A 21225-nucleotide genomic window follows, 5' to 3' on the forward strand; every position below is an offset into this window, starting at 1 on the left:
GTTGCGACATTTCATCTAATGGATCACATCGGAGTTTTTTTTTTTTTCCTTCTCTTTCTCTCTCGGCAATGGTATCGCGAGGTTGACCGTGAAAGCCCACACGGGCACGCGCACATTTGACGCTGCAGCTCGCGGGAGCGTGCATCTTCCTTTCGACGAGCACTGCGGACGGCGGCGACGGCGGCGGTTTCTTCTTTTGTCTTGCTGTGTTGCAGGTGACGGTTGAAGCTGCGATCAGGTGAGGCGTGTCTGCGTCACGGCATTTTCATTTCGCGCGCGTGCGTCGTGCTCAGTCCCCTTAAAAGCGCACATTAGTTTCTCTTTGCAAAACTACATCTGCCGCTGAGCCACGCCCCCTCTGACGTCCCCTTCCACCTGAAAAATGTACCTTGTATGACATGACACGTGTGTTTATACCCTCCACATGCATGCGGAGGTGACGGGTCCGGTTTTCGCCGGTGTGCGTCACGCGCGCGCACATAAGTGACAACGGATTCATTTTCATAGAAGCAAAACGGTGGAGACACTTGTTCCATTATTATTACTTTCTTTAGCATGTTTTTATGCCAGCTTGGTTTTATGTCTCATGCTGTCAAGTCCTATTTCCAAAATGATGGATTTCAAATGTTAGAGCCGAATGATAAAAGCGAGATCAGATCATTTTACTGCAGTCGGACGCAAATGTCATCTGAGCAACTAACTTGCATGGGGGGGACGGGGGGTCCTCAACAATATTATAGTGGTCGTTATTGTTGAGGATTTTTGCCACCATTTTGTTGCTTGCAAATGGTGTGTGTGTCCCACTGAAATCCACACTCAAGTCCGTGGTGTAGCCCAGGGTACACGAGTATACCCACTTCTTTTTCAGTCAGCATTAATACGTATATATACCCACTTCTAAATCCCCCCTGATGCACGCTCTTCAACCCTGGCAGCCTCCTCAGCCTCTAATTGGCTGGTAGCGCCCGCCTACATTGGTTAGATTGAGGGTTGATGAGCCAATCAGGGGCCGAATAGGGCGGGTCACGTCACCAATCTTCAAATCCTCCTCCAAGCCACAACGGCGACCAAGAAATGTAGCTCAAGTGAACCGATTTGCCCTCGTACATACTTGATTGTGACGTGGGTTCGGGTGCCGGGGTGGGTGCTGCCGGTTACACATTAACGACTTGCTCTAGCTAAGTTTGATAGCAGCTGTAGGTTTTTAAGTTGCAGCAAATGAAATCACGAGAATGGGGACAATTAGTTTAAGAAAGCACAAAGCAATACTGAAGTCGAACCAAACTGCTTTTCACTATTTTCCACAAAGGGTTCCGTGCCGATGAGAAAGGCCAGTGGAATAAAAACCCAATAAGGCTCTGAGATATACAAACTTAGGTCGGACCACAGTTCCAAGCAAACACGGTGAAGCAGCATTTTACTCTCATGCTACCGCACACATGCCACCAAAGGATTTCATATAGTTAAATAGATGTGACGTGAACGAAATGGCCGTCGTGACGTGAATTGAAGCATTCAGGTCCTCCAGGGGATGAGGTCTCCCTTCTCCAAAACACATGAACCATCCATCCATCTGTCTGTGTCTGTCCATCATCCATCCATCCAGTTTTGGAATCCTCACGTGCTGGAGTCAGCCCCAGCCGTCTGCGGGCGGTCGGCGGGTTGCACCCTGACCCTGAACTGGTGGCAGGGACACGTGCGCTTTTGTTTGGCCTTTTTCCCACGTGCGCATGGTGGCGCCCTCTATTGGCCGTCTGTCACCGGTGTACTGCGTGTATCGCACTTACGTTTGCCGTGCACGTGACGTCATCAAGAAAAGAATCGTCAGGAGACGTCACCTTGCAAGCGCCGTTGACATGTAGCGTGTGTTTCAGGATGATGATGAGTTCGCCGTCGGAGAAGATGAAAAAAAAATGGTCCAAGGACAGCTTGACGCTGTTGCCGTGTTTCTACTTTGTGGAGGTACGCGCGCGCGCGCGCGCAAGCACGCTCGCACTTCCGCACTTCCGCACGCGCAGGGAGTTGACCCGGCCGGCTTGTCGTTGTCGCGCAGCTGCCCATCGTGGCGTCGTCCATGGTGTCGCTCTACTTCCTGGAGTTGACGGACGTGCTGCGGCCTCCGCGACTCGGCTTTCGCTGTCACGACCGCGATCTCAGCAAACCTTACGTGGACGGAGGCGACGAAATGATTCCGCTGCTGATGCTGCTCAGCCTGGCCTTCGCGGGCCCCGCGGCCTCGGTATGCGCCGGCCTCCTCCAATCCTGCTCCAATCCTGCTCCAATCCTGCTCCAATCCTCCTTCCATGCTGACGTTGCGTTTTTGGGCGGTGCCGGCAGATCATGCTGGTGGAGGCCCTGGTCTACCTTCTGCAGTCCCGAGCCAAAGTCCGGCGCGCGGAAGGCAGCATCAACGCGGGAGGCTGCAACTTCAACTCCTTCCTGAGGAGGACCGTCCGCTTTGTGGGTACGAGCCTTCGCACCTTGCACACCTGCTGGACCACCTGGCAAACTAACTAACTAACTAACAGCTCAGCTTGGCTTGCTTTGTTTTTACACTTGCGTTTAAATGGAGCTCTAAATTTAGGTAGAGTTTTTTCTTTTGCACATTTTGAATCCCTTTCAGGACTCAATTTCATATTTGTTTTCTTAAGACAGCGAGTAACCGCCATTACGTCACAACAATCCGACAAGGCTGATCACGAAACCTCTACGATCGCACCTCTGGTCTTTTGCACCCGCAGTTGTCCGATTCACAAAAGATAGACTGTCATCGTGGTTTGTAGGCCGCCGTCGCAGAAAACAGCTGAGTCGACTCTTGTGATTGGTCGCTTCCCAAGCCTTGATTGGTCGCTTCCCAAGCCTTGAGCAGCTGTTTAGACTACGGAGGAACAAAATTGCCAAAATAATAAATAAATACAAGTCAAATTCAAACAGATATACATAATCCAAAATTAAGTACAAAAATTATATAAATGGAAATAAAAACAAATATATAAGCAAAAAGGAATATGCAAATAAAATGAGATTCCAAAAAATTAATTTAAAAGTAAATGTGGAAATTAATAAAAAAAAAAATAAACATCTAAATAGAATGAAATATCCATCAATAAAAAAAATGGTTCTGCTCTCATTCATTTATTTATTCATTTATTTCATGCTGCAGACATGAAATGTTATTCAAATGAGGAGGCGGTCCCAAATGTGTCTTTTCAGTTTTTTAAATCTTATTTTTAGGTATTTAATTTTGGAATGATATTTTTATGTTGTTTTTTTATTCATTTACGTGTCTTTTATTTTGTCCTTTTTGGTCCTCTGTATCAAAGATATTATTGTCCAAAAACATTTTGGCTTGAATTCGCCTTTTATCGAAAGGCTGTTTGAGCAGGAAAGTCAATCAGGCTCTTCATGATTGATCCGTCGCCGACTGTTTCTTTATGGACGCATAATCATCCCTCCGAGGGAAGTCCAACAATATGATTGGCATGAACGAAGGCACAGCCGGATGCGCCTAATCGACTCGTTCTCCCTCCCTCCCGGTGGGCGTGGCCACGGCAGGCGTGCACGTGTTCGGCCTGTGTGCGACGGCGCTGGTCACCGACGTCATCCAGCTGTCGACGGGTTACCACGCCCCCTTTTTCCTCACCGTCTGCAAGCCCAACTACAGCCACGTCTCCTGCGACGCCAACGCCTACGTCACCAAAGACATCTGCTCCGGGCACGACCAGCACGCCATCGCCGCCGCCAGGTGCGCCGCCAGGTGCGCCGCCGCCCCCGCGTTCCCTTCAGCCACTGATTGCTCCTCCTCTTTTGCGCCTGCACAGGAAAACGTTCCCGTCCCAGCATGCGACTCTGTCCGCTTTTGCCGCAGTGTACGTTTCCGTAAGTACGTCCTGACGCGTCTTTCCCGTACGTCGCCATCGCCGTCCTTTTTTGTTCACCTTTTGCTTAATCTGCTGTTTTTCTTTGTCTCCTGTTTGCTCGTCATGTCATGGTTTGGTCGAGCCTGCTCCTCGTCCCGGCCAATCGGCTCTCTCCAGCCGCTGGTGCCTCGTTATCCCGTCAGTCTGTTTGGATTTTGTTCCCGGCTCACGGGACGCCACAAAAGTTGAGGGTGGGGGGGGGGGGCAGCCGTTTCACTTTGAAGCCAAAAGTCTTCTTGGCTTGAAAATGTCTCCTCTGCTGAAATAGATAACGAGTGGCCGGTTTTCCCAGCCAGTCAGGAAGGACAAGGCCGCAACAAAAAAGCCAAACGGAGGCAGGGTCAAAGTGCAAACTATTGTCCCGGTCCCAAAAACAAAGTCTGGCGACATATCGATCCCAGATGGAACAAAATGAGACGACTGGCAAAGGAGCAGGCCGACGACAACGAAGACACGACGAGCTAACAGGGACGAGAAAAGACGGCTTCAAGCAAAAAGCCAAAGACGAGACGCAGATCTCGAGCCCAAGCGAGTGGCGAGTCGACGCGCTGGTGACCGCTATTAGCATTAGCGTGCTAGCCAAGCCGGGTGAGAAGACGCTAACGGCTCGCTTGTGTGCGTCCCCCCCCCGGCAGATGTATTTCAACTCCACCATTTCCGACAGCACCAAATTGCTGAAGCCCGTCTTGGTGTTCGTGTTCGCCATCGCCGCCGCGCTGAGCGGCCTGACTCAGGTCACGCAGCACCGCAGCCACCCCGTCGACATCTACGTGGGCTTCTTGATCGGGGCCTTCATCGCCGCCTACCTGGTGAGCCGGAACAAATTTGCCGCCGTGAAGATCGCCTCGGATTTGAGAGTGTCCGTTTTCCCGCAGGCTTTTCACGCGGTGGCCAACTTCAAGTCCTCTGACGTGGCTCTAGCCCCGCCCCCTCCGCCCAGCCTGGAGGACCCGTTGCGAGCGCTGACCGAGCGAGGCCACGAGTCGGTCTACAACAAGGGCCCCGCCTCGGCCTCCGAGAGCAATGACGAGATCGCGGCGGCCCCGGGGCCCTTGGACGGCGTTCCCAGGGAGGCCGCCGCCTCCATGGGGAGCCTGAAGAGGGCCAGCGTGGACGTTGAGCTCATGGCGCCGCGGAGCCCCATGGCCAAGGAGACCATGCTGACCTTCAGCAACACGTTGCCTCGAAGCAGCATCAGCGTCAGCGATGGAACGCCCGCTGCGGTCCCGCCCGTCCAGCCCGTCCAGCCGGTCCAGCCGGTCCAGCGACGTCTGAAGACGGTCCACGTCCCCATGGACCCGGTTTCGTCACAGCGTCTCTTGTCAGAATGGAAACAGAGGTCCGCGCAGATGCGGGCCCACGGCGCGCGAGACCAGAACGAGCACGGCTCCGAAGACGGCGCCGAGGCGGCGAGAGACGATGGAGGTTCTCCCGGTCTCATCTACCAGTCCGCCGCGTCCTCCGGCAAGACCGCCTCCAATCGCGGGCCGACCCCTCCCCCGGGAGCCGCCAAAGCTGTGGCGACGCCCAGACCCCCGCAGATCCCTGAAGCGGGACCGCCTCCGGTTTCGCCCAAGAGCTCCGTAGCCCGCGCCAAGTGGTTGGCCATCCGAGAGAAGACCGGCGGCGAGGTGGCGGCTCGCGTGGCGGCCAACCAGCCGCGCCTGGTTCAGGTGGTCGCCATGTCCAAGCAGCAAGGCCTCCTGGCCTCGGTGGAAAAACCCTTGGAAAGCGCCTCGGCTGGCTCCGGCTCCTCGGCCGCCGCATCGCTGCGCTACCGGCCGGCCGGCGAGAAGCAGCGCGAAGCCATCGTCACCGTGGACGCCCACGGCTCGCACCGCCCTCGGGCCCAAACCCCGCCCGGTCCCTGGGAGTGGGCCGGGTCCGAGCTGCGCGACGCCTACGAGCTGAACGGCCCGCCGCCAGGAGACTCGGCCGCCTGCGGCAGCAGCTTCCGGCCGCGGCGAGCCGGCGCCTCGGAACCGCCGACGCCATTGGAGGTGTTGACGGATGCGCAGCGCAAGGAAATGGCCACGAGGCGCAAGACGGCGCTGGTTCTTCTGGAGCGAGACGCTCAACTGAGCAACCAGGAGAACCAGCTCAGGAGTTTCCAAGGTCACAGAATGAAGGATTAGTTTTGGACAACTCCTCCATTTTGGAGGCCTCAATTCATCCATTGACTCTTAATGGCCGCTTTGTTGAGCAGTGGGCGGGGCACTGTGATTCGTGGTCTTGACCGTAGACATCCATCCGTATGTGAGCGCGGAGTCGCTCGTGGACGTCGCTGCCATGTTGGATTTGGCCATCAAAACCGTCAGAGATGGCAATCATGACAAATTGACTCGTTTCCGCGTTTTAGGCTCCATTCTGACGCAATCCAAAACGTAAACACTCAAAGGCGCTCGACATGCTAACTTTTTCATCATTTTGATAACTCGCCAAAGAAATGTCTCTGGCGATTGATATGAACTCATTTCAATACGTTCTATTTTAAATGTGTCCCAAAGACGTATTTATATGTTAAAAAAAGAAAAGAAACGTTTTTTATGCTAGAGCATACAGAAGAACCGTTGAAGAAATGGTAGTTATTACACATACGGCCAGCAGGTGGCAGCAGAGTTTAAGAGATCAACCAGGGCCATCTTGCAAAAAGCTCCTTTCCCCACTGTTTGTGGATAATGATGAAACTTAGCTATGTTCTAATGCTAATTGCTGCAAAACGGAAACAGATAACCTTTTCCGTCCTGCTGAAAGAAGAGACTCTAATCGTCCTTTTGGTAGGTGCCATGTTTTTGTAGCAATAGAACACAATATTCTGTGGGACTTCAGTCCAAATCCAGTCAAACAGCAGGGAGCGAAGGGGATTGCTTCAGTCCAAATGGCCATGAGTGAATGAGTTAATTCCCAGTTCCATTGATTTCAGTCAGCAAGTATCAAAAGCAGGCGCCAAAACCAGTGAAATGTAAACACGAGCTCTCTTTTATTCTCCATTTGAGGACGTACAGCCGCAGTAAATTGGAAAATGTTGCTCCATTGCCGTGACGGCTGTCAACGCTCAACAATTGAGTTTCTGCTCGCATATGTCGTCAACGTTTGGAATCATCACATTCATAGAGCGAGCGGGATTTTGCTTTCCTTTCACAAGTTCACTTGATTGGCTGGCCTGAGGCAGCCGTGCCACATCCAATATGGCGGCGGCGTCTACGTGTACGTGTGTGTCTTATGATCTCAACTGTGTTGCCGTGGTGATGCTAAAGCATGTGTGCGTTTGTGTGACAAAATGCTAATGTTGACGAAACGACATAAAGCAATGTCAGGAAGGGGCGGAGCTTGGAAGATACAGGAAGTAGCTCATTCAAAACAACTCGGGCGGACACGATAACAAGCACAAAATACTCCAAATTTGGATCTTGAGCCCGTTAGCTTCACTCAACGACTTAACGCTGAACGATCACCCTGCCGTCACGCGCGATGGCAAAAATGGACCTTAACACTCGGACCGAGTTCTGTTCATGTGCTTTTGTTGTTTGTGCACCAAAACACGCACGGCCGCTCACGAAGTCTTCGCTCACAAAACCGAACAATTGCAGGAAATAATGAGTTGTCGTTGTTGAATTGCGGACGCTTGGTTATTGTGTACATTGTAAAACAAACGGCTAGCGGACGTTAGCGCCCTCAAAATTCTTGCTATTTCTTGCCGTTCGCAAATCCTTCGGCATCCTCCGCCATTTTGAAACTTGAAAGATTCTCTCGCGTCGGAAACTCAGGTATCAAAATGCATTCCTGCTTGTCCGGTGGGAAATCCGACATGAGGGGGCGTTCACGTGCGCTTTTCTACTCGACGTGTGCTATTTGGCGTGATTTGGAGACCGCATGAAGGCAGCAAAACGCCAGACGCTGCCATGACGACGCAAGAAGGAACGCGGCAACGTGCCGCTGCATTTTTTTGACGTTGGCTGCGTTCAGACTGCAAGCAAACGGGATTCCAATCCGATTTTTAGGCCTGACTGTCCACACGGTTTTTAGCAAGTGTCCAAATCCGATCTGGACCCGTTGAGAGTGACCAGGTGGAAAGGAGGCGTGGCCAAGACGTTTCCCGCAAGCGCGTTAAGTGTCCTTTTTTTTTTTTTCCTTTAACGACCACATGGCGACGACCGGGCAATAATTTGCTGTTTCCGGTTGCGCGTGTGAGCCGTCGGGCAGCGACCCGATGGGCTGCATCGGCTTTTTGCACATGTTTCTTTACGGACGGACGATCCAACCCGATGAGTTGAGTTGAGTTTTCCCAACGCTCGGATTATTTGCCAAATCAAAGCAGGAGTGAACGCTTTGCGATCAGCGCTAACCCTCCACAATGTGGTCACGCGACACCCACAACGGAACACGAGCGTGATGGAATTTCGCACGTCTCGACCCCGGAACGAGACCGCTTTGGCCGTCCTCGTTCCGGGTCGGTTGACTTTGCTGTCTTCGTGGGCCGCTCTCTTGTAGACGTTCAAACCTAAGACGCGGGATGCCGGACGGCCGGTCCCGTTTGGTTTCGCGAGCCGTCCCGATGGAGAACTAAAAGCGGTCCGGCCGTCTGTCCAAGTCCTGCCGGCGTCCACCAATGGCAGGACACCCGTAACGTAACCTTTCCCAACTTTGGTCTCGCATCAAGCCCACTTTTGGCAAACGCCACCTGAGCGTGAGGAAAACCCACACGACCCCGACCTGACATGCGCTGCTCGGCTACGCGACAAAACGTTGATTGTGCAAAACTCGATGATGGAATGTCAAGAAAAGCTGCATGACAAATAAAACGTCTTTCAAATCCAAAGCATGTTTTTTGGTCATCTGCAAATACGAACAAGATTCGTTTTCACGTCCCGAACAACGGCGAGAGCAGACGCCGCTTCGCGTCCTGGACCTCGCGGCTCGTCATCCATCGGTATCCATGGAAACCGTGTTGATGGAGATAAGGAGCACGCACACACGCACACATTTCCTGCAGGCCAAGCAGCATGTTGCCATAGCAACAGTGAGCAGGAGCATATGTGCTTTTTAGAATAGAACAAACGGACCACGCAGAGCTTCATCATCGTCATCATCATCGTCATCGTCATTTCATGCCATGGCGATCGGCACGCTTCCCCCCACACAACCTGGATGAGGCCCCTCCCCCCGCATCCACATTGGAGTGCAATGCACCAGCGGATCCAGAGGTGTGTTCGTGGACCGGTTCCAGATGTGCTGCTGCTCCTGCTGGTCTCACTGCTGCAGCTGGTTGGCAAAGAGTCCCGCCTCCCAGCGGAGAGCCCGTTGGTTCTTGTGGCAAATCACGCGAGTTGATTCCACAACCTGCAAACACATTTGGACAAAAACGTCAAATGTTCCCTTCCGGCACTGCTCGTCGGACCCCCCTGGTGTTGGGGGGCCATCCCTGCTCAACACGTCTTCGACGGAAAACCTTTCACACATTGGCGCCGTCTGGCGCCGTCAGTCGCCGCTCAGGCCCAAAAGCAGGTGACACCGTCGCTCACTTGTACTGTCATTAAGAACGCTATTCCTCGTCTTGCAAAAGTGTCACGCGTTGCAATCTGCCACATCGGTCGGTGCCACGCCTCCAGTTGCCGTGGTAACAAAAAGAAGCCGGCTTGGCGAAACACAAGGTGTCTCCAGAGGGTCACCACGTCCCTTTTGCAAAGGACGCACCTCCTGACATCAGCCCCGGCCGGGTCCTTGCCCAAGTCTTGCAGCTACCCGATGCTAAGCTAAGCGCGACGCAGACTGGCGCTCATCAATTCTGTGTCTTTGCAGCTGTTTGACTTGTTTGACTTTGTTTCCATGAAAGTGTCTCCATTAAAAAGGCAGCCACGGACCGATAGTGGCCGCGCCCGCGTAAACCAGATGGACGCCTGCCGAGGGTCCTGGCCGAGCACTCGCGACAGATGTGAGTGGCTCACTGGCCGCTTGCTGGAAATGTGACCACGGGTCGGCTAATTCCGTGAAGACCGACGCTGCTCGTCTTCCGAAAGACAAGCGAGCGTCCCCAGTTGAGCGTTTGATGATCAATCCTCACCTGGTTGTTGATGTCGTCGATGGGTTGGATTCCAGCGTACTGAAAGACAAGCGGACAGGAAGTGAGCCTCGTGCCGGAGAAAAGTTCTCCGTGCGGTTTTTCAACTTGCACTCACGGCGCTCTCGTCCATCTTGAGTGTCTCTCGTCGCTCCCCAAAGTCCCTCAGCAGCGCCCCCGTCAGGCCTTTGGAGGGAAGGCAGACGATCAGGATCGCCGACGACATGGCATGACTCAGCATTTATCCGGCGACGCCTTTTGCTCGGCGGTTATTCATTAGACAAAAGAGGAGCTCATTTGCGCAGGACTTTGGTCTGCCTCTCCTAAGCTTACTGATTGTTTGCAATTTAACTGCTGAAGTCCGATTACGAAGCGGAATTGAGGTCATGTCATGTCATGTCGTGAATGAAGGAAGTTTTGGGGTTTGTGTTGGCAAGAGAAGAATTCATGAACAAGAGAAGGAAGACTTTGGAACACACCTGAAATGTCGTTGGGGTAAAACTGCTTGACGGTCACCTTGGACGCCTCTGCAGAAACCAGGCTGGACTCCCTCAACTCCCCTTTGGACTCCCTCAACTCCCCTTTGGACCCGCTAGAGTCCTTGGACTGTCTAGATGCCAAGGACTCGGGTCTCGACCATCTGGACTCCTGAAGCTCCCGCTCTCGCCGCAGTGCATCTTCGATCTCCTTCTCAATGAAATCGGGGCTTTTTCTGCTCTGCAGGCCGTTGGAGTCCTGGTTGGCCCGCCAAGAAAGAGTTCCGGTCCACGGCGGGACATGCTGAGGGGGCAGGGACGGGGAGGAGGAGGTTTCTTCGACGTGTCGATGAGGACAGCAAGGGGACAAGAAGACCTCCCGGACGTGCAGATCTTCCTGGGAGTGATTCTTTGTGTCTAGAAGCGCTTTTGCTGGTTCTGGAACCCGCTGACGGACGTTCCCATGGCGGTTTTCCTGCTGAATGATGAAGCTCACGTGGTTCTTCTCTTTGGCCTTGCGAGGAATTGGCGGCGACTGCACACGCTGGGTTTGAATCTCCACCATGTCTGAGAATCCGCCAGGGTGCTTCAGGCCTCGTGCGCGTCGCAGGTTTTCCTCGCGTTCTTGAACTAAGCGGATCTCCTTCTCAATCGGGGTCTCGTCGTGCTGGTCGGACTTGCCTTTCACAATTCTGTCATCAAAGACGTCGTCGGCGCCGACAGAGCACCCGCACGCCTCCGCCGACAAGTCCCCGGCAGCACACGAGTCCAGCTCATTCCTTATTTCGCTCGGACTTGGCCTCCGCTCAACCTCGGTTGAGGTTTGAACTTTGCCGGATTCGGAACACGCTGCGTCCTCTTCCTCCACCTTGCGGGACACACGCGGCCTCCTGGGGTCCACAAGGACCTCCTTCCGCTTGGCCTGCTCCAGATTCAGGAACTGCTGCCGAGCCGCACCAAAGTCAATCTGAGCCCTGTCGATTGTCCCAGGGTCTATGGGACGAGGGGGTTCGAGTCTGACAGCACCGTAGCTCAAACCGAAGCCTTGTGAAAGCGTACTCGGAGACGGACTCCAGTCCGGCTTCTCCGGCACATTTGGCTTGGAAGTTGAATTCTTCTTGGGGGCTTGTTTTTGGATGATTTCCTTCCTCAGTTGCTTCTCTTCTTCCTCCCCAAAGACTTGCCAGTGGTTTTCCCGCGGGACTTGGTACTGTGACTCGGAGTCTGCAAACAAACTCTCTGGTGTTTTTCCGCCGGTGTAGGTCTGAACTTTAAAGGCCTTTTCCTCCTTGAGGGTGGCCAGATGAAGCTGCCGCTGCGGCGACGCCATCCACTCCTCATTCAGCTCGGCTTCAGGACTCGTCGGGTCTTCCACGAAGGAGTAGAACCCGCAGTGAGATCCCGAGCTGCCGCCGGGACTGTCGGGACTGCCGGGGTGCCGCTCGTCGCCGCTGTCGGGCCCGTCCTGCGAAACTGTGACCTGCCGGGCCCGGACCATCAGGCTGTCGGCGGCCAGGAAGTCGTCGGCGGCCAGGAAGTCGTCTTCACCGCTGCTCGGACCTGTCATGCTGCGCAGGTCACATGGCTGCAGCGGGGGGGACAGAGGCTTCAGTACCCACCTCCTGGGAAGGTTGTCCATGGTGACCTTGGGCACATGAAGGTGCCACGATGGAAACTGGGCAAAGTCACAAGCGCCTATCAGCTGGCAGCGAAAGGTGCGTTACGAGGACGAGGACTGCGGGAATGTCGCTCTGGAGACAACAGAGGTCAGTCAATGGCGGCATGCAACTTCTGCCATCAAAACTTTTGCCACTGACTTCAGACACAAGCGTTAGCGTTAGCCTTCGTTTACATGTGCAGCCCAGCAGATAAGACGAGTGCAGTAGCCCCGCCCACTCTGCTGTCAGCTGATAAGGTGGCAAGGAGCCGGCCTACGTCAACTGACACAAGATCAGAGTTCAACACAAAGCGAGTAGACTGCAGCTGGCGCTAATGCTAATGCTAAGGCTTCTAGCCATAGCTTGCAAACATTTGAGAAGTGGAAGTCTTACCTGAGCCACTCGGACCTTGTTGAAGAAAAATGGAGCGAGCAAGTGAGCGACGACCTCACAAACTTCACCTTCTCTCCTCCCCTCAGGCCCCGCCCCCTGCCCAAGGCCCCGCCCCCGCATTTCAACAGCAGCGGTGAGGAGTTGTCTAATTTTTGTTAATGATTGATTGATTGACAAGCGTTCCTCTTCTGTTGGTGTTTTCGGTCCTGGGACAAAAGTTGTTTTCAGGAGACCTTCGCCATTTGTTTGCCACTCGGATCAAATCTGATATTCGCTTGGACCTTTACAGCACTGGCTGGAATTCAAGTGGCCTCGATACAACCATGTCCACATTGCAGGAACAAAACAACAACGTTTGCAGCTAAAATTGAGCACGTTAACAATGCAAAGATTATTGAAAGTTATCCTCGTAGGAAAACCGTTCTTTTCTTTCATTTCTTGGTGACCCCAAACTTTTGACCGGCAGCGTATGCCAGCCTGTGACTTTTCTCATATGATCTGCTTGCATGTGTTCCTCAATCAGTGTGCCGGACAGATTATCGGCTGTGCCGCAAGAAACGATCCAGTGTCACTTATTTTGACAAAAAAATCTTTATTTTCCCATCATTGTTGTTTTTTTTTCTTATTATTTTTGTATCGATGCCAACCATGTGTAGTAAGAAGCAAAACTGGAATCAAATGACAGAATGTCCACGATTACGCTGGATTTGCATTTTGTGAATACTTTTGCAAGCAGTTGAGGGTGTGAGCCCGCCTACCGCCCGAAGCCAGCTGGGATAGGCTCCAGCACCCCCGCGACCCTTGTGAGGACGAGCGGTTAAGAAAATGCAAGGATGGATGGATGAATAGTTTTGCTGAGTGGCGTGCCATGACATTTTTTTTCCCATGTGAAAAACGTGCCTTGGCTTAATCGAGGTTCGAAACGACACATTGGCATGTAAAGAGGAACAGCATTGAAGCTAACTGTTAGCGTGCCGATGGTGTTTCCCATTGTATGGTAGCATAAAGTCTTTGAAATACAAACGGTGTCATTGTCTTTGCTTTATGTTAAGGGTTCAAGTAATGTCCTAAATATGTTGGGCGTGCTCAGAAATTCAGACAAGCTATTTTTCAAGAACAACGACAAGTGAGAAGGTTTCTTTTTCCTCACGATGGCCCCTTGAAGCTTCACATGCTCGTTAACATTTTCAGCACGTTGCTCATATTGTCGTCATCAGTTTGGATTTGGGCCTCCAATTAGCCTAGCTTAGCATGCCGACAGACGGCTAGCTGCTAGCCGCACAAAGTCGGCAGCGCGCTTTCGACTACGGAAAACGGACTACTTTGTGCGACCTCCTCGGGGAGCACCAGTGACATTTGGACGCCATCTTGGTGGTGGTGACGTCGCGGGGTCAACAGGTCACATCTTTCACGCGGGTTTGGGCTGACCATGAGGTTGTGCTCGTCACCTGACTCGTCTCTGCCGCGGCCGCCTTCGACACACATTTCATTTTAGAAGCTCCTTTTCCAGACTCTCGACTCATTCTACGTGCAATCTGCTTTTATTTCCCAAATTGCAATCAAATATACATTGCCAAGTAATACAACGCAGAAATGATCGCATGACATCTTGAAAGGATCCAAAGGGTACATTTGAAGAGGAAAAAGTGCAAACATGAAAAGCGCATTTTGTGTATTTTTGTGAAAGGTTGCTCTCGTTCACGCCAACACTCGCCATTTCCATCTTTCAGGACGAGAATGGGAATAAATTGCGTTTGCGCAGTCGGCGCGCTTGTGGACTGACATGCATCACGTGCTAATGCTAATTTGCCACTGAAAGCAGGCACGGGTGCGCAACATTTGAGCAACGCAAGCAAAAACGGACGTTTGCAGATGAGCTGAAACAAAAATGAAAAGTTCAAATGTCAAATCATCATTTTCACTGAAATCCAACAAAATCATATTGAATGTACTTGTCGAAAGGTCGTATTTCATTATTGACAAAAAAACAGGAACCCAATTCTTAAAGTTTGGGTTTTTGGAATCTGTATGGCATCCTCACCGACAGTGATGTGCACGGAAAGAAAGCCTTTTTCTTCTCAAAACAATTTGTGTTCAAAAGAGACATCAATTTGCATCACAAAACTGCACATTAGAAAAAAGTCACACTCTAAAAATAGATTCGTTTCAAAAAACTAGTAGCTTAAGCTCATATTGGCTTGATTAACCAATCGATTGGTCAGACGTTAACCATTCCGGGTGGTTACGGGCATTTTTGGGGTTAGCCAAACAACCAAGGAAATTGGTTACAATAGAAAGTAAGTCTAGATAGATCACTTGGAAATAGATTTATTGTATCCATTTATTGTATTCTAAATGAATGTATTAATTATTATGTGATTACAACATACAGATAAAGTTTAAAAACGGAAGTGTGTCGTCACTATTTGTGACCAGCTCAGTAGCGGAGTGGTCGAGTGTCTACCCTGCGCCGCGCAGTGATACGAACAGAAAAGTAGTGCCCGGCGGTAATGGAGTCCGACCTTTTTCTAATGTGCGCTTTTGTGATGCAAAAGTATCACAATTTTGAACACAAATGGTTTGTAGAAGAAAAACTTGCCGGACTACTTTCATCTCAAACCGCTTCAGCGGCAAGTCAGTGCTCTTCAGGTGAGGATGCCATACAGATCCATGTCCAAAAACCCCAAACGATCCCTTTAAAGAATAAAGAAATGAAAGACATTTGACTTGACTTGAGGGAAAACTGCAACGAACATGGCACGAATTTCAAAGGTAAAAGTGGGCGGTACCGGTGGTAGCGGTGGGCCAGCTCAACCGGACACAAATTTCAAGACGGAAGGATCAGGAAGTAACGGGCGGTTGAAAAAAAGAAAACGAGCGCTTGTTGTCTGTGGCGCCCCCTGCAGGCTCACATCATGCAGCAGCACTTGCAGGCTTTTTTGTCTTTGGCTGCGGTGGCGGCAGCGCCCCCCGCTGGTTGGCGCTTGTCCTGCATGGGAGAGGAGGTTGGCGGGGGTGCGGCCGCATCGGGCTCCGCCCCCATTCCCTGCTGCGATGTCTTCCCGTCGCGGATGAGGACCCGCTCCGCCTGCGCGCTGCCCCGCAGACCCGGGACCTCGTCGGGGTGGTGACCCTGGACCGGGACCGACTCCCGGGGGACGCTGTGCTCCCGGGGCGAGGCCCGAAGCTCGCCCAACGCCACCTCTGCCTCGTTCGCATTCGCCATTGGGATTTCCCGGCCCGAGTGTGACTCGGCGGCCTCGTCCTGCTGGGCCGCCTCCTGGGCCGCCTCTTGGGCCGCCTCCTGGGCCGCCTCTTGGGCCGCCTCCTGGGCCGCCTCCTGGGCCGCCGCCTGGTCGGCTTTGAGGATGAGCTCGTCCACCTCGGCGGCGCTGAGAAGATGGATGCCGTCCTGGCCGTTGACCTCGTGGACCACTAGGGGGCACGGGTGGGACATTCGGGTCACATGACTTGACTTCACCAATTTAAGACTTTGGACTTTCTTAAATAACACTTGCCAAAGTCTCCTCTTGACTTGGACCTGAACTCAGTGGTGCCTTGAGATACGAGTTGAATTTGTTCCATGCTTGACCGCGCTCCTAAGTCAAAACACTCACATCTCAAATCATCTCCTCCCACTGCAAAGAATGCTAATGCCATTAATCCGTTGCAGCAGCCCTAAAAAAAAAAAAAAAAATTGCTGTATAATTTTGCACTCTGGCAGAACAGAATAACAACGAGACTTGACACCGTTCTGATTGGCTGGATCGGTGTCATGTTTGGGTTCTGTTTTTCCTTGTGTGCCTCCCTTGGTCTTGTTGCGTGTAATCCTGCCCTTCCTGGTGTCAACCAATCAGTGCCCTCTGCCCCAGGTGTGTCTTGTTGTGTCATTAGCGTGTGTGCATTTAGTCTCCTGTCTCCCGTCTGTCTGTTTCGGTTCATTGTCGTTTCCCTCCCGTCACGCTACCAGTTTTTGCCTTGTTGTCCTCCCCACGTTTTGTTTTCTCTCACCATTTGGAGTTCGCTTTTGTAGCAGAATGCCGCCACGCAGGCACAACCCAAGAAGAATAGACCAGGACCAATATTCTGATCTGTCTACATGTGTTACTCCACCGCCGGTGTGCAAATATTCCTTTGGATGCTAATTGTGAACCTTTCGCCTTTGACATTTCACGTCACCTTTCGCCGGAGGTAGCAAATCCAGTTCCACAAAGTCAAAATCCTGCCACAGTTTGGCTTGCGCTTACAAGTGCTCGTACTCAAGCGGCAGGTAAACCAGGTGATGAGGACAAGCGGCTGAAGTCACACTCTGGCAGGCTTTGGACTTTCTTGAAGGGGTTTTTCCATCTCGGACGTTTACGTTGACTACAAGCATCTGCGCTAGTTGGAAGACACAAGGCAAATTGTCGTGACTAAACTTCAGCCGGGAAGGGCATTTTCTTGCAAGTTGAAGACAAGTTGATGAGCAAAGCGAGTCGGATCTCAAGGCAGCGCTGGATTGGACCAAGCAACCAATGAATCGGCACAAAAGACGTCAAAGCCACGCAAACGTTTCCATTTGGTGGAAGGCCACAAATTTGCAGGCGGCTTTGCGGCAAGTGGCCACCGGCAACAAGCGCCAGTTTGACTTTGGCAAGTGATGTTGGTGAAAATCGGCCATGTTGATCATGTCAGCATCTGCGAGAGGGAGGTCTGCGCCGCTGTGAGTGGCCATGTTGACATGTTTACAATGAAATGGGCTGCGCCGCATTGGACCAGATCTTGCGGCGGGCGGAGCAGCCAGCTTGAGAGCGAACGGTCGGCCAAATGGGCCAACAGACGCGCAGCGAGCCTTGCGCTGATTGGCCGCCATTTGCTCCACGGCGCAGGTGCGCTGTTGATAAAAATACAGACTTGCGCTTCCTCCCACCTCTGCAAGGGGGCGCCGCCATCTCTGTGACGTCAGAGCCGTTGATAGAGAGAGTTTGGCCGACTCGGTTTCAGCAGGGTAACAACATGGCATCCGTATGTCACGTGACCGGCAGTTGGCCAATCACAGCGTAGTAACAAGATGGCATCCATATGTCATGCGGACGCCATGTTGTTACCCTGCTGAAACCGAGTTAGCCAAACTCTCTCTATAAACGACTGTGCGTGACGCCAACACAACAGCAGGACTTTACCTTTCTGCTCGTCCTCGTAAACTTTGACCCCTCCAAGAGAGCAGTCCACAGGAAGTTTGGTGTGCGAGGACAGGACGCGCGTTTGTCCCGTCTTGTCCCGCTCCACTTTGATCTCCACGGAGTACACGGCTGGGACGGGCCAGGACAAAGAAGCTTTGAGGCCCCGCCCGCTGATGGTCGGCTCACGTGTGGCGGCGGCGGCGGCGGCGGCGACGTGACTCACCTCGCTTCATCTTGTCTGCCCACCTTTGACCTCTCGAGGACAACAGAAAACGAGACGTCTTCAGGTCGCGCGTGCTTCCCGTGCCGTCGGCTAGGTGGCGCTCCTGCGTTCCTGTGCTGAACACAAACAACAACATTGTTCAGATTTGACATGTTCTCGTTGTGCGTGCCGCTTTGTGATTGGTTCACGGCTGTCACACCTTTTGGTCCTCTCGATGATGCGTCTTCTCGTCCTATACGACTACTTGCGGCCTTGGTGTGTGTGCGTGCGCATATCCTGGTGCTGCTGCAACAGCCTTCTGACCAACACAAACAACAAGCAACATTTTGCTTGTGGCCTCTAGATGGCGCCACTTTCATGTCTGCAGCACAGGTACTTGTGACGTATTAATGACCGGTCAGGGTAGCGCACCCAATTTTGCAGCTGGAAAGGATTTGGTACTGACGCCTGTTGACTGCGTTGTTCCCTCCTGAACAGTAGTTGGCGCTCTGCATCACTAAATGATTACTTGGCGAAGAAGACTGATTTTGCTTTGAATTGGAACTTGACTAACTAAAAGCGCCTGCAAACTAAGAGCAGGTGAAGGAAAAGCCTTTATTGACGACAGTGGAATGTTGTATCGGCAGTCAAGGTTTTAACTTGCGTCCCTGCGTGGTTGGTCAGTAACTATTTCAAAAACCACTTCAGTTTGGACGGCAATCGATCACGTCCCTTGTAGTTGTTTTATAGCTTGTTAGCATCCTCTACTGGTCGAAAGTTCATACAGCAGCTCATAGAAGATCACTAAGCGTGTAGCGTGTCAACCAAGTGAAACGTTTGAATCTGAAACATGACATGAAATAAAATCGTGCGAGTGTAAATGATGCCAGCCTACAAATCGGCTACGCGCTTCTCTGTGTCAGAAAGACGCAGGAAATGACAAGACAATTTGACAAAAAGGAGGACCAGTCATGAGTACTCGGCTCTGACGTCATCAGCTGTCTATGCAGCTCTCAGCAGGAAGAATGGAAGGATCATCATCATCGTCATCATCATCATCATCATCATCAGGTCAGACTCAGAACATCTACAGTTGCACTAAACAGCGATCCGATAAATAGAGCTTCATTTATTTTGTTTAGGGTTAATTTGAGCGTATATTGAAAATGCTCATTGTCACTGTTGCTGGGATAGAACTATTTAACTTAGAACTGCTTTATGTTCAATCTTGAGACTTTTTGAAAAAAGTTTCAACACACATTTGTCAATTTCTGCCATTCACATTTTTACATCACTTTTTTGTAAAATCCCGTTATTAAATTTATGGATGGGCGAGGGCCAGATATCGGTGCCAGATATCAGCTTTATATGACGGTATCAGTACTGGCGATGTTGGCTGCCATCTTGTGGCTCTTAAAATCAGGAACTAGAAGAGAGAAGACTAGAAAATTGCCATAAATTTCATGCAATTTGAAGGAAAAATGCTATATTGAGATATAGAGCTCTTTCTTTTAAATTATCTGTCATTGCCCCCCCCACACACACACACCATTTACCAGCAGTATCGGCATTTGTTATCGATATCAGTGACGACTCAAGAGTTGAGTACTTGTACCAGGTCCGGAAAAAAAAACACGTGGTATTGAACATCTCGAGATAATTTGTTTGTGGCAAGGGTTGGTTGGCCAGAAGGAAATCCAAAGATTGACGCCAGAAGAGCAAGACGGCGTGCAGGAAAAGCAGCTGACGACAAACACTTTTGGATTTCACCTCACACAATAAAATCACACTGAAATTCTAAACACAAGTACAAACAAGATGGCTGACTGAACAAGTCATTCAAAAGAAAAAGAAAGAAAAGCATCCATCCATCCGTTTTCGGAAGCGCTTCTCCTCACGAAGGTCGCGGGCATGCTGGAGCCTATCCCAGCTGCCAATGGACGGGAGGCGGGGTCACCCTCAACTGGTCGCCAGCCAATCGCAGGGCACACACACACACACATAAAAGAAAATGTTGGAATGAGTAAGTGCATGTTGCAAAACTGTTTGTGTGCACAATTGGATGGAATGGATGTTAATTGCATGTTTTGTTTTGTGGACTTCAAAGACCCCCCCCCCCCCCCAAAAAAAAGCATGCAAGTTCAGCTACGCCACTGCTAACAATTTGCTCAGATGTACTGTGTGACGCCGCAGGTCAAACAAGATGATCTGAAAAGGACGCGTTGCATAAAAATCAACCTTTGGAACAAGCGACATTGAAAATGTTTCCATAATTTACCCGTTAATGACTTTCCGACTTTCTTCGTCCTGCAAGGTTAGCACATAAATACACTCGCGTTACTCCACTTGGCACCAGCAACAAAAAACACATTTCAATCGAATGCCATTTTTTTATTTGATTTTTTTTAAAGCAATGTTGCTATGGAGTATGCGCGCTGCAGTGACTTGACTTTTCAGGGTTAGGAATGAACATGTTGAATGTTCCTCATTTGTAACCATTTTCTGCTCTGCGTTGTCACCGCAGTTCCAACATTCCATCTGGAGTGTGGACATGCAGCAGCCATTTTGTGGGGAGCAAATTCAAGTTGGGGGCATCTGAGGCCATCACGCCTGATGATGGACACGAGTCCATGAATCAGGCGTGTTGTCGCCGTGTTGCTCTACAGCTTGAGATGCTTTCCAAAAAGAATGACAACCATCGATCCTTGAGTGTGTCCAATCAAATCAATAAAGTGCTTCCGCCGAGCACGCGCACCTCTGCAGAGAAGCGCGCGTGCACGCTACACTCAAGACTTGACAGCCAATCAGGTGACAGGACCGATCACCGAAAAGCAAATCCAATCAAAACAAAAAGCCGCCACGTGTGCTCACAGCGCAGCACGTGACGTCAAAAACATGCAAAGATCAAGACGGCAACTTACTGCGTGGACGCGCGTGCGTGCGTGCGCGCGCGGCAGTCCTCGGATGACTGGCAACTCCGAAGCCGCGCCCACTCAACGACCAAACCTTTTCACAATAAAAGCCTTTTCCGGAAGAAACGAGCACACTACCAAAGTAAAGTATATGACGTCATGTCAGGCTGTGACATCGTCATTTTCCGCGCGGACTCATTGACAACTATTTTGATTTAGGAATGAATGAAATCTTTCAGGGATTTAAAAAAAGAGAGAGAGAATGCGAGCCACACAAAAGTTTCTTGGGTAAGCGTTGCTTTCGCCGTTCAAACACAAACGTCAAACTGTCACGTTTCGGTTTTGTTCTATTTCTGTGGGTTTGTCTTGTGTTCCTGTATGTTTCCGCTGTCTGATTACGTCCACCTGTGTGTCTTTCCCCTTCCCAGTGTGTTTGACCAATCA

General features: G+C 51.4%; 3 protein-coding genes across 11 annotated transcripts; 1 reads left to right on the forward strand and 2 right to left on the reverse strand.

The window, feature by feature from the left end:
* Window positions 1-4: 4 nt before the first annotated feature.
* Window positions 5-8739, forward strand: plppr3b (phospholipid phosphatase related 3b). Of its 2 annotated transcripts, XM_077584985.1 has the most exons (8): window positions 5-238; window positions 1875-1962; window positions 2054-2239; window positions 2338-2464; window positions 3556-3745; window positions 3822-3879; window positions 4556-4729; window positions 4796-8739. In XM_077584985.1, the coding sequence occupies exons 2-8, from the start codon at window positions 1876-1878 to the stop codon at window positions 6053-6055; spliced, it is 2082 nt and encodes a 693-aa protein (XP_077441111.1). In that variant the 5' UTR covers window positions 5-238; window position 1875; the 3' UTR covers window positions 6056-8739. The 2 variants fall into 2 exon arrangements, with proteins under 2 accessions (XP_077441111.1, XP_077441110.1); XM_077584984.1 differs by having other exon boundaries at window positions 4556-8739.
* On the reverse strand, window positions 6877-13879 carry misp (mitotic spindle positioning). Its single transcript, XM_077584994.1, has 5 exons — window positions 12506-13879; window positions 10458-12205; window positions 10097-10164; window positions 9982-10020; window positions 6877-9260 (listed from the first exon to the last, which is right to left on the reverse strand). The coding sequence occupies exons 2-5, from the start codon at window positions 12091-12093 to the stop codon at window positions 9171-9173; spliced, it is 1833 nt and encodes a 610-aa protein (XP_077441120.1). The 5' UTR covers window positions 12094-12205; window positions 12506-13879; the 3' UTR covers window positions 6877-9170.
* Window positions 13880-14024: 145 nt separating this feature from the next.
* palm1a (paralemmin 1a) lies at window positions 14025-20949 on the reverse strand. 8 transcript variants are annotated; one of them, XM_077585033.1, is made up of 8 exons: window positions 20791-20949; window positions 20148-20176; window positions 19426-19832; window positions 18090-18188; window positions 17891-18006; window positions 17668-17796; window positions 16024-16104; window positions 14025-15940 (listed from the first exon to the last, which is right to left on the reverse strand). In XM_077585033.1, exons 5-8 carry the CDS (start codon window positions 17898-17900, stop codon window positions 15414-15416), a joined length of 747 nt encoding a protein of 248 aa, XP_077441159.1. In that variant the 5' UTR covers window positions 17901-18006; window positions 18090-18188; window positions 19426-19832; window positions 20148-20176; window positions 20791-20949; the 3' UTR covers window positions 14025-15413. The 8 variants fall into 8 exon arrangements, with proteins under 8 accessions (XP_077441159.1, XP_077441163.1, XP_077441158.1 ...); XM_077585037.1 differs by lacking the exon at window positions 20148-20176 and having other exon boundaries at window positions 19768-19832; XM_077585032.1 differs by lacking the exon at window positions 20148-20176.
* Between the last annotated feature and the right edge of the window lie 276 nt (window positions 20950-21225).

Source organism: Vanacampus margaritifer, chromosome 13 (genome assembly GCF_051991255.1).
Source record: "Vanacampus margaritifer isolate UIUO_Vmar chromosome 13, RoL_Vmar_1.0, whole genome shotgun sequence".
Classification (NCBI taxonomy): Eukaryota; Metazoa; Chordata; class Actinopteri; order Syngnathiformes; family Syngnathidae; genus Vanacampus; species Vanacampus margaritifer.

Excerpts from the sequence above, each read along its gene's own strand:
- plppr3b (XM_077584984.1), top strand. The coding sequence starts at position 1,876 with ATGATGATGAGTTCGCCGTCGGAGAAGATGAAAAAAAAATGGTCCAAG. Across the intron at positions 1,963-2,053 it reads CGTGTTTCTACTTTGTGGAG|CTGCCCATCGTGGCGTCGTC; the intron begins GTACGCGCGCGC and ends GTTGTCGCGCAG. Across the intron at positions 2,465-3,555 it reads GAGGACCGTCCGCTTTGTGG|GCGTGCACGTGTTCGGCCTG; the intron begins GTACGAGCCTTC and ends TGGCCACGGCAG.
- misp (XM_077584994.1), bottom strand. The coding sequence starts at position 12,093 with ATGGACAACCTTCCCAGGAGGTGGGTACTGAAGCCTCTGTCCCCCCCG. Across the intron at positions 10,165-10,457 it reads TTACCCCAACGACATTTCAG|GCCTGACGGGGGCGCTGCTG; the intron begins GTGTGTTCCAAA and ends TTCCCTCCAAAG. Across the intron at positions 9,261-9,981 it reads TCGACGACATCAACAACCAG|GTTGTGGAATCAACTCGCGT; the intron begins GTGAGGATTGAT and ends ATGTGTTTGCAG.
- palm1a (XM_077585035.1), bottom strand. Across the intron at positions 16,105-17,667 it reads TTACGAGGACGAGCAGAAAG|GAGCGCGGTCAAGCATGGAA; the intron begins GTAAAGTCCTGC and ends GTTTTGACTTAG. Across the intron at positions 15,941-16,023 it reads CAAGTCAAGAGGAGACTTTG|TGGTCCACGAGGTCAACGGC; the intron begins GCAAGTGTTATT and ends CGTGCCCCCTAG.